Source organism: Protopterus annectens, chromosome 10.part0 (assembly GCF_019279795.1).
Source record: "Protopterus annectens isolate FY-2018-M chromosome 10.part0, PAN1.0, whole genome shotgun sequence".
NCBI lineage: Eukaryota > Metazoa > Chordata > Ceratodontiformes > Protopteridae > Protopterus > Protopterus annectens.
Genome location: NC_056744.1, coordinates 482,313,474 through 482,329,352, shown reverse-complemented (window position 1 = coordinate 482,329,352; position 15,879 = coordinate 482,313,474). Strand labels below are relative to the sequence as shown.

General features: G+C 41.4%; 1 protein-coding gene across 1 annotated transcript in view; it reads left to right on the top strand.

The window, feature by feature from the left end:
• LAMC1 (laminin subunit gamma 1) overlaps positions 1–15,879 on the top strand; it is a gene marked incomplete in the record, with an annotated part of 2,174,645 nt that overhangs the window by 1,923,782 nt on the left and 234,984 nt on the right. The window contains 1 exon segment of the mRNA XM_044085382.1: positions 1,300–1,414. Within this exon segment, the coding sequence (XP_043941317.1) occupies positions 1,300–1,414 (115 nt within the window).

Here is a 15,879-nt window from a genome sequence, read left to right as displayed (position 1 = left end):
GTTAGACTGCATGACCTGCAGCTTCAGCCCTTCTTAGAAATGAGGATTCCAAAGTCTTGTCAGGGAATTATGGGTAAGGACCACCTGGAAGATCATCCAGTTCTCTGCCTAAGAAAACACTGATGTTCATTTTAAGTATTTTACTTTATGTTTGAGAGTGGTGTCACTGTAATTCTCTGAAGGAGAAGGTAGAGCAGCAACCTGCACCATCTTTAGTTCCATTTTTTTTGTCACAAGAAACAATTCATCATCAGTCTGCCATTTCTTTCTAGGGAGTAATATCTAAACAATTTGGAAAATATTTTTGCTTTTTGGAACCTTGTTAATCCTGATATGTCTTTATTGCAGTGTATTTTGAATTAATCTTCACAGCCTTTTTAAGGAATTTCTCATTTGATGCTCCACTGTCTTTAACAAGAAAAAAATAAGCAAACCATATTGCCATGTATCCAAAGTCTTTGGGCTTTTTTGGAACACACAGAGCTTGGATCAAAAAAGTGCTGGAAAACAGAATGTCCTCCTTTCCCCTAACTAGAGAAGTAGCTGCTAGCAGGCTAACATTTAAAAAAATTCCCCAAAATAGTTACCTAATAAAGGAAGGTACAAGAGCATAAAAAGTTTGTTTATAAAGTCTGTGATAAGGAACATGAGGCAGTAATAGCCACACATCTCACACCCTCAGAGGTCTGAGTTCATTGGTCCCTGAGAAGTATAATCATGTCTCTTTTCAGTGTCAGGCCCCATTAGGTCATATAAGTTAAAACAAAAAAGAAATTAGCAATAACGTAATCACTGTGCTTTTTATATAGGTTTGTATTGTATAGAATTTCATGGCAATGTAAAATATGTTTTCTCAGTTTCTGCCTGTAGTGGTCCTTTAAAAGATTTTGTTCTCATTGGTAAGTTTTGTTGAAGTAGCAGACAGCACTGTATAACAGTTGTCAGCTCATACTACTTGTTGATGGTTAGATGACTCTGTCACAAATGTGGATGTCTACTGTAATCTATTCCTTAAAATGCTTTATTGAAGTTTTATAATGGTGTTAAGTATAATGGAAGTGAAATACCTGGAACTGATGTATTGCTAATTTTATGTTTATTGTCCAAACATGAGTGATTAAAATTTAGGATTTTTCTGCACATCTTTGCAATGCTTTCATACTGGGGATCGTTCAAGCTATTTCCTAACATTCTGCATATAAATGTAGATGGAAATTGGCACTTTAATTTTTTTTTTTACTTTAATGAAAACTTTTTTTTTTTTTTCTCTCACTAACACTTGCTGTTTTTTTATCCTAGACTGCAGATCAATTACTGGCCCGTGCTGATGCTGCAAAAGCTATGGCTGAAGAAGCTGCTCGTAAGGGAAATGCTACATTACAAGAAGCCAATGAAATTCTCAGCAATCTACGAGGTATTTTACTCCCTTTTTCTTGTTGTCATTCTCTTTTGGTTAAGTATTTGGGATTATATTATCCTTATATTATGCAAACCATTGGTACATATTTTCAACCTATCACTAATTTCAAGTACCCTACCACCACCAGCCAAGCTTTCCATAATTCTCCCAATTCCAAACATGTCTGCACTTAGAGATAAGTGCAAAGTTTTTTTAACATTTATTTTGTTGTAATAATGCCCACAACTTGTAAAGTGGGCTTTCTTATTCTAAAAGTATAGATTTAACTTTAAATACTGCTCTACTGAAGTAACTGTTAAGTTTAATAAGTTGGTGTTTCTGTTTACTGTATGCTGACCAGCTCTCCAATTACTTCCTGATACATTATCCTCCAGCCACACCTTCTGATGATGTATGTGACGGTGGGGGGGGGGGGGGGTTCTGTAGTGGGATAACATGTTTTTTTGCAGTCTGCAGTAGATTTCTTTATGAAGTAACTGGAATGCAGCACAGTCACTCAGTCAGACAATAAATCAACAAATAAGCACAGTTACAGTCAAATGGAAGGTAACAAAAGTAAGATGAACAGTATAGTTGTGTGCAATCTTATCATAACAGTAGCTGTCCTTCTCGTCTCTTTTGCAGTATTTGTTGCAGAAGGGATGTCCCACCGTGGGCAGCCCGTTGCTCTGCCAGTATAAATAAGCTTAAAAGAGATCTATGTTCTGTGCCGTGCATCACATTTATGCTCCCTGCACAGAACATAGGGCATAAAAGGGAGGTATAGATGCAACTACCTAGAAATGAATTGCTCCAGAAGAGAACAGTGTCATAGGACAAAGGAGTCCATGCACACCCAGAAGGAAAAAATGCAGAATAAACAAGAGGAGGTTGGAGGGAGGGAGCAAATACTGCAACAGTGAAGACATGGACATCTACCTTTATGGTAATATTTTACACAACTGTACTATGTCCTTCCATATCACTGTTGCAGTATTCATTACAGAAGGAAGAGTAAACAAGTTCAAGAAACAGAATGGGAAGTGGAAGGCTGAGAACAGCCCTAAGTAAACCCACATAAAATGGTTTTAGCAAAACTTGCTATGGCCCTAGAAACCACATCCAACATATGCTTAGTAAAGGTATATACTGAAGACCAAGTAGCAGCTTCAAGGATGGAATTGGTGTCCAACCCCTTGAAGAAGACACTAGAAGAGGCAACAGCCTTAGTGAATTGAGCTCTAACAGAAGCAGACAAAGATTTGCCATGAAAAGAATAATGGCCTTAGTTGTCCAGGAGGAGATGGTTTGCTTAGAAACAGCCAAACCCAAAGACCTGGGATGAAAGAAAACAAAAAGCTGATCAGACTTATTCATAATCCTAGTTTTATCCAAATAGTACCTGAGCGGTCTGTGCAAATCCAAGGTATGCAGGACCCTGTCAGTAGCAGACTGAGGAGAAGGGAAAAAGGAAGGGAATTGTACCAACTGATTAAACTCCTTGACTACCTTGGGCATAAAAGAAGCATTAGTACGAAGGGACACCCTCTCCCTGTGAAAAAACAAAAAAAGGAGAAATGACCATAAAGGCCTTAAACTCAGAATCCCTCCGAGCAGAAGTAAGAGCCAGCAACAAAACAGTCTTCCAGGTGCAAGTTACAAAGAAGTAGAATCTGCAGGCTCAAATGAAGCCTGAGTCAAGTTTTCCAAAACAAAATTAAGGTCCCAAGGAGGAAGAATAAGCTTTCTTGGAGACCTAATATGAGGACTCCTTTAAGAAATTGCTTGACCTCAAAATGAGAAGTCAAAGGAGGATTCAGGGGCAGATAAACAGAAATGACTGTAACAAATGGGCCTTCGCAGAAGAGTAGGCCAAGCCAGACTGGAGCAACTCACACAAATAAGAGAGAACCAGAGGTACCCCCACTGAAAAAAGGTCCTGGCACCAGACCAAAAATCTCTTCCCCTTAGACATGTAAGATTTTCTAGTTGAGGGTTTCCTTGTCTCCTGTAAAATTCTGTGCATGTCCTCAGAAAAGAGGTGCCTGAAGGTGATCAAAATCCTTTCATCCACAATGTCAGTTGCAGAGTGGAAAGTTGGGATGGATGAGAGACCCATTGTCCTGTGTGAGAAGATCCAACTGGTGAGGTAATTTGTGATGATTGCCCCTGGCCAGATGCATTAAGAGTGGGAACCAGTGATCTGTCAGCCAAAAGGGAGTCACTAGCAAGATTTTTGGAGAGTTCAGCTGAATCTTCTGTAGGACTCTTGGAAGTAGAGGAAGAAGAGGGTAAGCACAAAGAAACCTCCCCTCCTAAGGAAAGGAAAGGACATCCATCTTCCAGACCAGATGGCATGACAGTCTGGAAGCTGCCTATTCAGAGGGGAGGCAAAAATATCGACCTGAGAAATACCCCACAGATGGACAATGTCCAGAAACACATCTCTGTGAAACACCCATTCATGAGCCTGTGTTTTGGATCTGCTCAGAAAGTCTGCCACAAGATGGTTCTCTGAAGGAATGTATACTGCCTGAAGAGTTACCTGAGAGCCACTTCCCAAGCCTGAAGCTCCATCCTGCAAGATTTCATCCCCCCTGCTTGTTGACATACAATGTCACTGTAGTGTTGTCTGTGTACACCTTCAGTGGGCCCGGACAGAACATGGGATGAAAAGCCTTAAAAGCCAGAATCAGAGTCCTCATCTCTTTGATGTTGATAGTGTCTTAATACTGATGGGGAGGCCAAAGACCCAGAACTTTCAGGTGACCAAGAGAATCCCCCACCCCATGTCCAAGGCATTGGTGAATAGCTCCTGAGAAAGGGATTGGAGGCTGAAAGGGCCGGTCTAGGTTGAGAGTGAACTGTCAATTGCACCATTCGATCTCCTCCTCGAGACAGGGAAAGTGAGGTACATTGAAATTCAGAGGGTGACAATGTTGAATTGAGGGACCATCAAAGCTTTTGCATATGCAGTCTGGCAAAAGAAAGCATTGGAATAGAAGATGCCATGAATCCCAAGGCCCGAAGAAACTCCTTGGCTGGCATGGAAGTTAGAGGAAGAAGAGACTGGAAGAAGGTTGTCAACGACAATACCTTTGGAGGCGGAAGAGAGGCCAACACTGGCACCATCTGAATCCTGCATACAAGATGCACATGATCCTGAAAGGGAGTCAGTACAGACTTTTGGAAGTTGATAGTAAACCCCAGACTTTAAAAAAGAGAGAAGGTGAACTGCAGATCCTGCAACAATCGACTGGCAGAAGGCAGCTGAAGCAACAGGTTGTCTAGACAAGGAAAAATCTGAATGCCTTGGAGCCTGCAGAAGGCAATCCCAGGAGCTATACATTTTTGTGAGTATCACAAAACACAAACCAGGAAAACCACAGGAAGACTGAACAAACCCAAGAAATAACAATCAAACCAAACATCAGAATTGATGAAGTCCTTCTATAAAATAAAAATAGGATGAAAGCGCTTAAATGTTTAGTTTGAATAAAGTATTTCTTCTACCAATCTCTGCAAGTCCTCCACATTGTTTTACTGCAGCGAGATTATTTCTTTGATTTTGTGAATACCCTTGGGGCAGTAGAGAGGCCAAAGGACAAAGCAGAGAACTAGAAATGAGAGGAAGATGGACAGAAACATAAATACTTCCTGAAGAGAGGGTAAATAGGAATATGAAAATAAGCATTTTTCAGATCCAATGACACCAGAAAAGCTTGGAGTAATAAAAGAGGAAATAGAGTTTCAAGAGTAAACATCTTAAAAGAAGGGATCCCGAGAAAGGTGTTGAGCTGGGAGAGATCCAAAGTAGATCTCCAAGTGCCTTCCTTTCGAGGAACCAGGAACATCCTAGAACAAAAACCCCATCCCACTTGGGAAGGGGGGGGGGGCAGGTTGACTGATATGTTGGTTCAGCAGGCACCCTAGAACTTCTGAGAAATGAGGAAGTTGCTCTAGAAGAGGTTGAGGAATCCCTTAAAAAGGAAGGAGTGATTTCCATACCATGAAGTAACCCTGATGACTCATAGAAAGAACCCAAATGTCTGAAGTGTTGAGACACCAATTTGGAAGACAAAGGGAGCGACAAAGAAACAAAGGAACCTAGTTTAAAGGCAACAAGGGGCAAATTGTCAAAGAGAAGCAGGCTTAATAGATAAAGGAGGCTTCTGGACTACAGAAATGTGGGAAGCCGTAGCAGAGGGGTCCCACCTTTCCTGTCAACAAAAGAAGACCTAGAAGGATAATTCCGCTGGAACTTGGAGATAGGAGAGACAAAAATATGTTTAAAGTTTTGCAAGGTTTTGCCTTTCTCTTAGAGACAACAGCAGCAGTCCCAAAAAGATGAATATTATCCAAAGGAACATCTAACAACTTGGTCTTATGTCCTCCGGTCGAGACTGGTGATGAAGCCAAGAATAATGCCTCATGACAGACCCGAACGCCGCAGCCCTAGAAGAGGCGTCAGCAGCATCATAGCTACACTTAAAGTGGAAAGCCACTTGAGAATCAGAACCTAAAAAAGATAAGGTAGAGGATTTGCCATTAGAATCACGGAGGGCAAAGATAACTGACAAGCCTGAGCATTCAATGCCAGTGCATACCTGGTCATGTGGGTCTGATAAAGGCGGAAGTGTCTCCATATTCATTAAGGATATCCACACCTCCAGGCTAGTTGCTTAGCATAATGCATCCGAGGTTATCCAAGTGCAACTAACTCTGGACAAAACTGCAATCCAAATTGTAGCTTGCTACAGATCCTCCACCATGCCCCAGGATTCCCACTCCTCTTGATTTACTGGAAAATATTAGGGTTCAACCAAACACCCTAATAATGGGCGACTTCAACTACCCCACCATTAACTGGGAAAACTACTCGTGTACCAACTCCTTAGCTCAACGCTTTCTGGAATTCATAAACTCCAATGCCCTGGATCAACTTATCCACACCCCCACCAGGGGTAACAATATCCTAGACCTAGTCATTACCAACATGAGTGACCGGTGTTCCACACCTGAAATCAACTCCTCGTTGGCCTGATCCGACCATAAGCTAATCACCCTTGATATCCACATCCCGCCTGCCCCCACCCCCCATTAAGGAAACCACAGTAAAAAATTTCTCCAAAGCCAACTTCATGCTTCTTAAGACAGAAGTGGTGAACTTCATGACATCCATGCAATCTGGTGGCCCCTGCCATAAACAAACTGTACAACAGAAGGAAGAAACTGTTGCAAAAGAGAGTAAAATCCCATGAGTGGAGGAGCTCCCTGGTCAGCCACAGTAAGAAGCTAAGATCCCTGATAAGATCCTCTAAAGCTAGCTACGAAAACAAAATCGCCACTACTTCCAAGGACAGCTACAAAGCATTCTATAGCTATGTCAAGAATCTCGATGGCAACACCCAGATCTGTTCTGAGTTACAGCACAAAGGCAAGAAAATTACAGAACCAACTGATATTGCCAACATCCTGGCAGAGAGGTTCAGTGCTAACTTTACCCCGCTCTCACCCCCCTAAAGGGCCCATATCTATACAGGAAGAATGCAGAGTCCCTGTAATCACAACTACGCAGGTAAAAGCTGTACTCTCTAAAGCCAGAAGCACAGCATCCATGGGACCGGACAACATCCCAGACTGCATTTTATGCAAACTTCAGAACGAACTGGCTCCCCACTTAAGCACCATGTTCAGTAATAGCCTCGCATCAGGCTTTGTGCCCACTGAATGGCGCACAGCAACAGTTATCTCACTCCACAAAGGGGGAGCCACCACTGATCCCGGGAACTGTCGACCTATTAGCCTGACGAGCCTGGTCTGCAAGGCCATGGAACGTATCATCATGGAACTCATAAACAAAAAGACATTGGTAACCTCCAAATTCTGGATCCCACCCAGTTCGGGTTTGTGAAAGGCAGATCATGCCTCCTGAACCTGATCGACTTCTTTGAGGCAGTCACCAAAGTTGTAGATGAGGGTAAGGTGGATCACACAGCCTATTTTGACCTTGACAAGGCTTTCGACACCATTCCCCATTCTGGAATTATAGCTAAACTCACTAAACTAGGTATAAATCCCTACGTCACAAGATGGGTTGCCAACTGGCTCACTGACAGAACCCAGACTGTAAAAGTTGCAGACTCCAAATCTGACCTCAAAGCAGTGACAAGTGGAGTACCATAGGGTTCCATCCTGGGACCTCTCCTGTTTGGTATCTACTTCTCTGAAGTACAGGCTAACACAGAAGGCCTTGGGCTAACAAACTAGGAGCCATAGTCAAGTCCCCAAATGATATGGACATCCTACAGAAGGGCCTCGCTGAGACAGATGCCTGGTGTCAGAGCCATGGCCTCAAGCTCAATGCCAAAAAGTGCAGTGTCCATCCCCTTTGGTAAAAACTCTGTACCCATGAACTACCACATAGGCAGCAATTTACTTAACGCCGAATGCGTGATGAGACCTTGGGACCCAGGTGGACAGTAGTCTCTCCTTTTATAGTCACATCGCCACAGTAGTCAGGAAGTCCTTCTACGTGGTACACCTCATCATAAAAGGGTTCTCATCCAGGAAAAAAGAGGTCATTGTTCCCCTCTACTCGACACTCATTAGACCCATTATAGAGTACAATGCCCCTTTTGGAATGTACCTCACAAGACATCTGAAGCAGCTGGAAAGGCCACAGAAGTACCTCATAAAGAGGATTACTGGCCTCAAACAAATGTCCTACACTGACCACCTCAAAAAACTCCAGCTTTACTGCGTAGCATATCGCCTGCTTCGAGATGATCTCTGCCTAACATATAAAGCTATGTCAAACCCAGAGCTGTTGGACATGCTACACTTAAAGAAATCCCAATCCCTCCGAGCTACATGCTCTAGGGACCGCAACCTTGTCACCACAATAAACAGGACATGCTGGAGGCATAGATTCCTGTCCCAGAGACTTCCCATACTCTGGAACAGGCTACCCATCTTTGTTAAGCAAAGTTCTTCATTAGCACTCTTCCAGAAAAATCTTGATGAGTGGATGGGAAATAGGAAATACACCCCGGGGATCACTTCTGTGTCTCTGCTCGACAGTGGCACAGGAAAATAATTTTCTTGGGTGGCGTAGGTCAGGGAACCTTGTTGGCTAGGCTTACGTAGACCCTTGGGCTGATAGCCTAATACCTACCTATGAACCTATAATTAATAGTTCTAAAGTCCAAAGTAGAAACAATGTGAACTTTCGTGTCAGTCCTGTCCATTGCCCTGCTGTCCTTATCGGAAGGCAAAGGTGAAAGAGGGCAAAAGTTTAGAAGGCTTGTCAGAAGGGACTGACACCAAAGCAGGGTCAGCAGAAGGACATGTAAGTAAAAATAGACAATCCTCAGAAACCTTATGGAACCTGTCAGGTTTCTTAGGAGCAGGAAGCTGAGAATCAGGGGACTTAGAAGCTGCAATGAAAGTATCTAACAAGGCAGCCAACACAGGAGGAACTGCAAATGGTTTAGGAGTATCCACTTGAAGCAACTCATAATATCTTCTCTGAATATCAGACACGTGAGAAGAATCCCACTGAAAGAATTCCATGATATCCTAGCAATTGTGCCACCAAAGGTCAATTCCTCAAAAAGAGACTCTGGGTTAACAGGTTTCTCTTCATTAGAATCATAAGCCAAAGGCGAAGGCATCTGTGAAGAACAGGACATAACTCCTACCAGACAAGGAATCCTCATATGAGGAATCTGGTTCCCTAAACAGTTTAGAAGGGGTAGAGGTTCAAGGAGGAGTTGGTACTGAAACCCCTTGAGGAGTCTTCAGGGTCATTAAGGCAGAGAATAAGCACTGAGTAAACTCTTGCCATTCCCTTTGAGGATCCATTTGACAGACCAAAACATGCTTCAGTTTTTGTCTTTTCTTACAAGGATATCAGCCCTAACAAATGCCAGGGGTTCCGACCCTGGGCAAGATTGGAGAAGGGAATCCAGAACTTCCTCCCTGACCAATATCTGCAGAATTCCTCAAGGACTCTCTGAGATAGCCAACTGTGTTCCCCCTCAACGTCTGGAGCTGGTGCCTGCAAGCCTCAGAAAATATATGAAAAGACAGATCCATACTGGCATCCTGTGGAGTCATGGCAGAGGAATCCGACATAAACACCGAATGACCTACAGAAATATATTACCTGTTTCTAGAAGGATGTCCGATGTAGGCTGGACAGCTAAAGTATCCGGTCAAGACTTTTTTGCCTTCTTACATAGCAGGAGGATCTCTGGGTTAAAGGATTCCACCATGTTACCCTGGGCTAACTATCTAAGCCATTGATTTTCACAATAAATGGCCAGGGAAGACAAATCGTGAGTGTCTTAAGCACAAATGCTGTACAGATACTACAAGAGGTATGGTCATGGCAAGTGCCCAGACAAAACAACACACTGTTCACGATGATCCTTATAGGGAATCTTCTGCCCACACTGACATTTTCCCCTCTTGGATGACATGAACTGTAGGTAATGATATAAAATACAAGACCAAGATAGTAAAATAAAAATAACCCCAATGGGACGCTTATCTGGTGTTGCTAAATATTCATTACAGCAACAGAAGCATTCAAACCAATTTGCAGAAACTGTGTTCAAACTGGCAGCAAGAGAAGTTATAGGTAGCTGCATCAGTACATCCCTTTTATGCCCTGCGTTATGTGCAGGGAGCATAAATATGACATATGGTACAAACAAGATCTCTTTTAAGCTCATTTATACTGGCCGAGTGACGGGCTGCCCACGGTGGGACAGCCTTTCTATAATGAATAAATACTGCAACAGTGATATGGAAGGACATCGATACGATTTCTAGTGTGGTGTATAGTGCTTGTCAAATAGTGTAGTAAAACAGATGTAAAACTAATAAATCCTTGTATTGTCTACCAATGGATTGATCACTATCTAGCAGAAAACTTTGGATATGCAAATCACATACATTCTGGATTTGGCAAGAATAGCAGTTACAGAAGAAAAGAAAGAAAGAAAAGGAGGAGAAACCATTGGAGAGTAAAGTGCTTTACCATCTTTGAAAGTGGCTAAAAACACAACTGTTGGACAGATAACTGCATACCTCTCAAGTTCTTTAAGAATCTGTACATAACCAGAAATAATGGAAGTACAAAGAAGCAAATCAGGAACAGTTTTTAAATAAGTCTCTAATTGATTTAATTGGTTAATAGAACAATAGGTTTTGCATCAACATGCATTTTCTGTACAATAGGAAGCTTGAAACGTTTGTCTGGCATTATTGAATGACCGTAATTCTCAGTGAATTACCAGAAATTCAGCACCTTTATAAGGACAGGGCAATCCTATGAGGCAAAACCAGGGACAGCTGAGAGGTTTGGACAGAAAGCAAAATTAAGTACTCCTCTAGGGGATTATCAGATGTAAAAGATATTAGATATTTTGGTATAACACGTACTCTAGCGCACTGTAATACAGTTGCTTACTTTGGAATGATCACTTTACTGCATTTTCATTTTCAGAGATAGGCAAATTATTGTAAATGCTTTCACTTCAGCACAAATTCCTTGGGATATAACATACAAATGCACTGTAGAGTAGGTCTGTTGGTAGACGGTGATTAATTTTACATCCATTTTAGTACATTGCATGCTAAGCATTATGCATCTTACTAAGAATAGTATTATGTTCCTTCTTACTTTTGCTACTTTTCACTTATTTCTTTCTTTATTTTTATTTTCTGAGTGACTGTGCAGCATTCTGGTTACTTTGCAGTAAAATCTGTTGCAAGCTGTGAAAAATATGCCAATCCACTACAAAATGCTTTCTCCCCACTTTTAACACATCATCGAGAGGAGGCACTAGATGACATGGAATCAGGAAATAATTGGCCATTTGCTGCTCAGCATACAGTAAACAAAAACACCAGTTTCTTAAAGTTAATAAATATATGCCCACTGAAGTAACTCAATCCCACTTTACAAGATGAGGTCATAATTGTACTAAAAATAAATGGTTAAAAAAAACTTTTGCACTTGATCTTTAAGATTGCTAATGACCATTGATCCAGAGCCAAAAATTAACCCATTGGCAAAACTTTTTGAAAAACTGATCTGTGATATTCTTACACATAAATGGTATGGCTTCTGACCCAATGTAGTACTTTAACAGCCATCTGATACTGACTTCAACGGAATAAGCTGTTTTTACACACTGAAAAATTCCACTGTAATGCTTGTAGGAACTTCCCAAAGACTTACTAAAGATCAACGCTTAAACTTGCTTATCCCCTCACTCAAATGTATTTCTTATATTACCCTACCTGTCTTGTACACCACTCTTCTGTCTGTAAATTCTCAATACAGTGCTTGTATATTAATGTTTGTGAATATCATAATTTTATTATACTGACTAATATGCTATGTATTCACTAAACATGCATCATAAAATTTGTTGTAAATATTGATTGCATTAAATATGTTAACTTGGAGCTTTTCTTCTCAGACCTCCACTGAAAAAAAACACCTATGCCCAGTCTGACTTTCCCAGTAAACAACTATCAGTAAATAAATGTTCATCAATGTGGTAAAGGGCTATTTAACTGGTGATATCTCACTCATCCTCCTAAACATTATTCTGCATGTATTATTACCACAAATTTAGTTTATTTCTATGTAATTTGTCCTTCCCCTTTTCTAAGCATCTACCTCCAGTTCTTTTATCTCCTTTACATTTTTAGTATTTTGGTTATTTTTAGATTTTTGTTTCTATTTTGTGGTAATTGCTTTTTTGGCAATCAATTGCATTAAATGTAATATAGTTTTACTATGTCAAAGCAATTCACATCCAGTGTCCCAGAAGTATAATTTCCTTAGTTAGAACCATTTGCACCCACAGCATTTTTGTCAAAGTACTCTGTAGTGAGTTGTTAAAATCTGTCAACTCATTGCACTCCCAAAAAACATGTTCCCAAAACATGTTCCCAGTTACCTCTGTCTTTCCTAACAAATCTCCAGGATTATTTCTCAACCTGAGGAAAAATTCTCAGGTCTTTTTGGGGTATAAAAATACCTAAGCAAACACTTCCAAACAAAAATCCTAAACATTCTGGACTTCGCTGCATACTCATCCTCTCATTGTTCCTTTATAAATTACCATTCCAGTATCTCTTTCCAGTTTTTTCTAACCTTCTCTAATTAAGTGTTATATTTATCATGCAATATTTTGTTTGCCCTACTAATATCCCCCTTTTCAACATTAGCTTATGTTCTAGACTCTGCTAAAAACTCTACAACAGCTGGGCTTTCACTTAACATCTCTCTATCCCTTTCTCTTTGCCAGTACTCTTGGCAGAAGTATAGATTAAAATTCCTTACATTCTCCAGAGTAAAAAATAAAAAACATAGTATACACACTTCACACAGTGCTTTAAAACAGTGATGGTGAACCTGTGACAGGCGTGTCAAAGGTGACACGCCCATGACATTTTGGGTGAGACAACAGCATTCACCAACATCCAAGTTACCAAAGAAACTGAATGAACAAAAATACAAGAAATGTGTGACCCTGCACTTGTCTATTAAAGCTCAGCAACAAAAGTCATTAATTGATGTTAATAAAATCAAATGCAACGTGTTCTATATTTTTTTCAGTTCAATTTAAAATTGCTACTAAAGGGAGGGCAATTGTTGGTGCACTGTTTTAAGCCCAATTATCAATGCGCATATAGTTTTCTCTATTGTAAGTAACTGATTTTTCTTTTATTTTTATAATACATGGCATCACACATGATTGGACTGTTTTTTTTTTTTAAATAAATGAATATGTAAAAAATTGTTTCTCTTTTGTTTGGGGGGGTGGGGGGAGGTGACACGCCAGCAGAGTCGAGATATGCATTTTCCGAAGTTTTGACACACTGAGGCCAAAATGTTAGCCATCACTGCTTTAGAACATTGTGCATGTTTTTCAGAATCAGTGCCTGCGTGGTGGAGGTTATTTGCTGCAAACCATTTAGTCTGCTATAGGGGTAAATCCAGTTATTGTTTTCTGCTACTGACAAAATAGTCTGCTGATAATACCCCATTACCTAGTTTTTGGAAAGCCAGCCCTGTTTAACTCTGTTATCGTTTTGGCACCAGATGCCTGCAGTACATGCCTCAAAAAAGTTTAATGTATTCATCATAATGCTTATTACTGCAAAATATAGCTGCAACTGGATATCATTCTCTTAGTCAGATCTGCACAGTAATCTAATGTCCCAAAAAGGAGCACTGGGGTCTGGATGAAGAGACAATAAAATCAGAAAGCAAAGCAAAATAGTATTGCTGGAATTTAATTCATCCTCAAGTCTTGGTGAGTACCTTCATGAAGTGGACCCTGTTTTACAAATGGTGATTTAGAGTGTATTTTATATAGCATGTGTCATGAACAGAAGTAGGTTAAAAAAAACTAAAGACAGCTGGGTGGACAAGTCCCAGGATAAAAAAAAAGTGCCCAATCCTGGTAGGTACATTGGTGCCAGGAGTTTAAAAATGATAACAGAGTCCTCAAGACACGGAAGTATTACTACAATAGGGTAAACCCAGGCTCAGGGGGAAGATGGCTCCCCTGTTTAGAAGAAAGTAGTAGTCCACAAAAACTGATAGGCCAAAAAGTATCTATAATGATGATAGTGTACCACTGAGGATGAGAAAGATATTATGTATTTCTACTGTTATGCAAGAAGCTTGGAATTTCCGGATAGAAGATGTTCAGAAAGACTAAGGGAGAAATTAGAGGAAAAAAATATACTGGCACAAGAACAACTGTGAAAAGCTTCAAATGCAAATTTCTGTTCACTAATACAACAGATTCATGAAAAATATTATGTCCTTCTATTCCCATGTTGCAGTATTCATACTGTGGGATTTCCAGCCCTCTGGCAACCCGACGTTGTCTCCTTATACAAAAGCTTAAGCCTGGCTGCCGTAGGTGCGTGGGACTTCACACGTAAGGCCATAACCTTGAGAGTATAAATGTGACGTCGGCACGCACAGACCTCAGAACTTTCTTTGCTTCTACATTCGAAGACATCTAAAGATAAGTACCCTGCTGGGGTTTTTTGCCTTTTTGTGCTTAAGCTTTAGCTTGGTTGCTGTAGTTTTTCTCTAGCCGATGTCAGAGAAAAAGAGTAAATGTAGTTGCGGGTGCTAGATTTGCAAAAAAACTCCCACGACCGCTGTGTCTTTTGCTTAGGTAAGGAGCACAACCCCAAGGCCCACTCTATTTGCCAATCATTCGTACTCAAGACCTTATGCAGCCATCTGTCCACATTAAATGTTTTTCTAGAAAACCAAAGGCTTAAACGTCTCATGCTTAGGATGGATCCCGAGTTGGCCGCCCAAGCCAAACAGCTGTGGAAGAAGGCCAAGCTTTGCAGGCCTTCTCTAGATGACGCTCTGCCTTCGGATGTCTCGCCAACTTCCGTTACCCACCCAGATGCACCCTCCTCCTAAAAGAAAGCAGAAAACTAAATATGCCTCTGACAGCCCCAGACTGGGAGTCCTTTACTTCTTCCTTGATGAAGGCCTTTGTGGCTCTTAGGCCTACAGTCCCTACTCCCACCAGCAACCCTGTACTGAGTCCTAGGCCAGCTGCTGCTTCCTCCTTGCCTTTAGCATCTGCTCAGCCTACAGTCACCCAGAACACTTATTCCTCCACTGAGGAATCTGTCTCTTATGTTCTACAGATTGCCTCTCCCCATTGACTATTACTCTCCTGAAGAGGAGTCTAGTGACGGGGACTCCCCACCTGAGGACTTAGCATTTGGGGAGACTTTCTCAGAAATTAAAGAGTATTTCAAGTGGGATACTTCTTTAGTCTCTGACACACTGAAAAGATACTTTGAGCTTCTACAGTTTGACTCCCCTTCTCTTTCAGCTATCCCTCCAGTACTCCCAGCTTTCTTGGACGCTTTCATGTCGGTTTCCAAGACCCAGATTCTCAACCTCCTTGCCCCTAAGAGGTCAGATAGGTTTTACAAAGTCCCTGATGACTACACGTTTCTCATAAAACCACCTTTGGCCGACCCAGCTGTTATTGCAGTATCCCCAGACAGACAATCTAGACAACTGCCTTCTGCCTCCCTACTGCCATCTGATAAAAGACAGCAAAACCAGGGACAGGATGGGGAAGAAGGTATACACCACCTCTACCTTGGCTTTCAGGGCTATAAACTACCAAATCCACATGGTGAAGTATGCCCTAGACCTAGTTTCTTAGGCCTCCACCTCGTTGACTAGCACCCTGGACTGACCAGCCGAGTCTGACATTTCCTTCAAATTGTCACTGGCCACCCAAGTAGCCACACACTCTATCTGCTGCAGCTGTGATGCTGCAGAAGCAGTTGGCAGATCTGCTGCCACTGCTTCCACCTTGCGCATATACTCCTGGCTCAGGCTACAACCTCTGCCAGATGACTTAAAGCCAAGATCATGGATGCTCCTT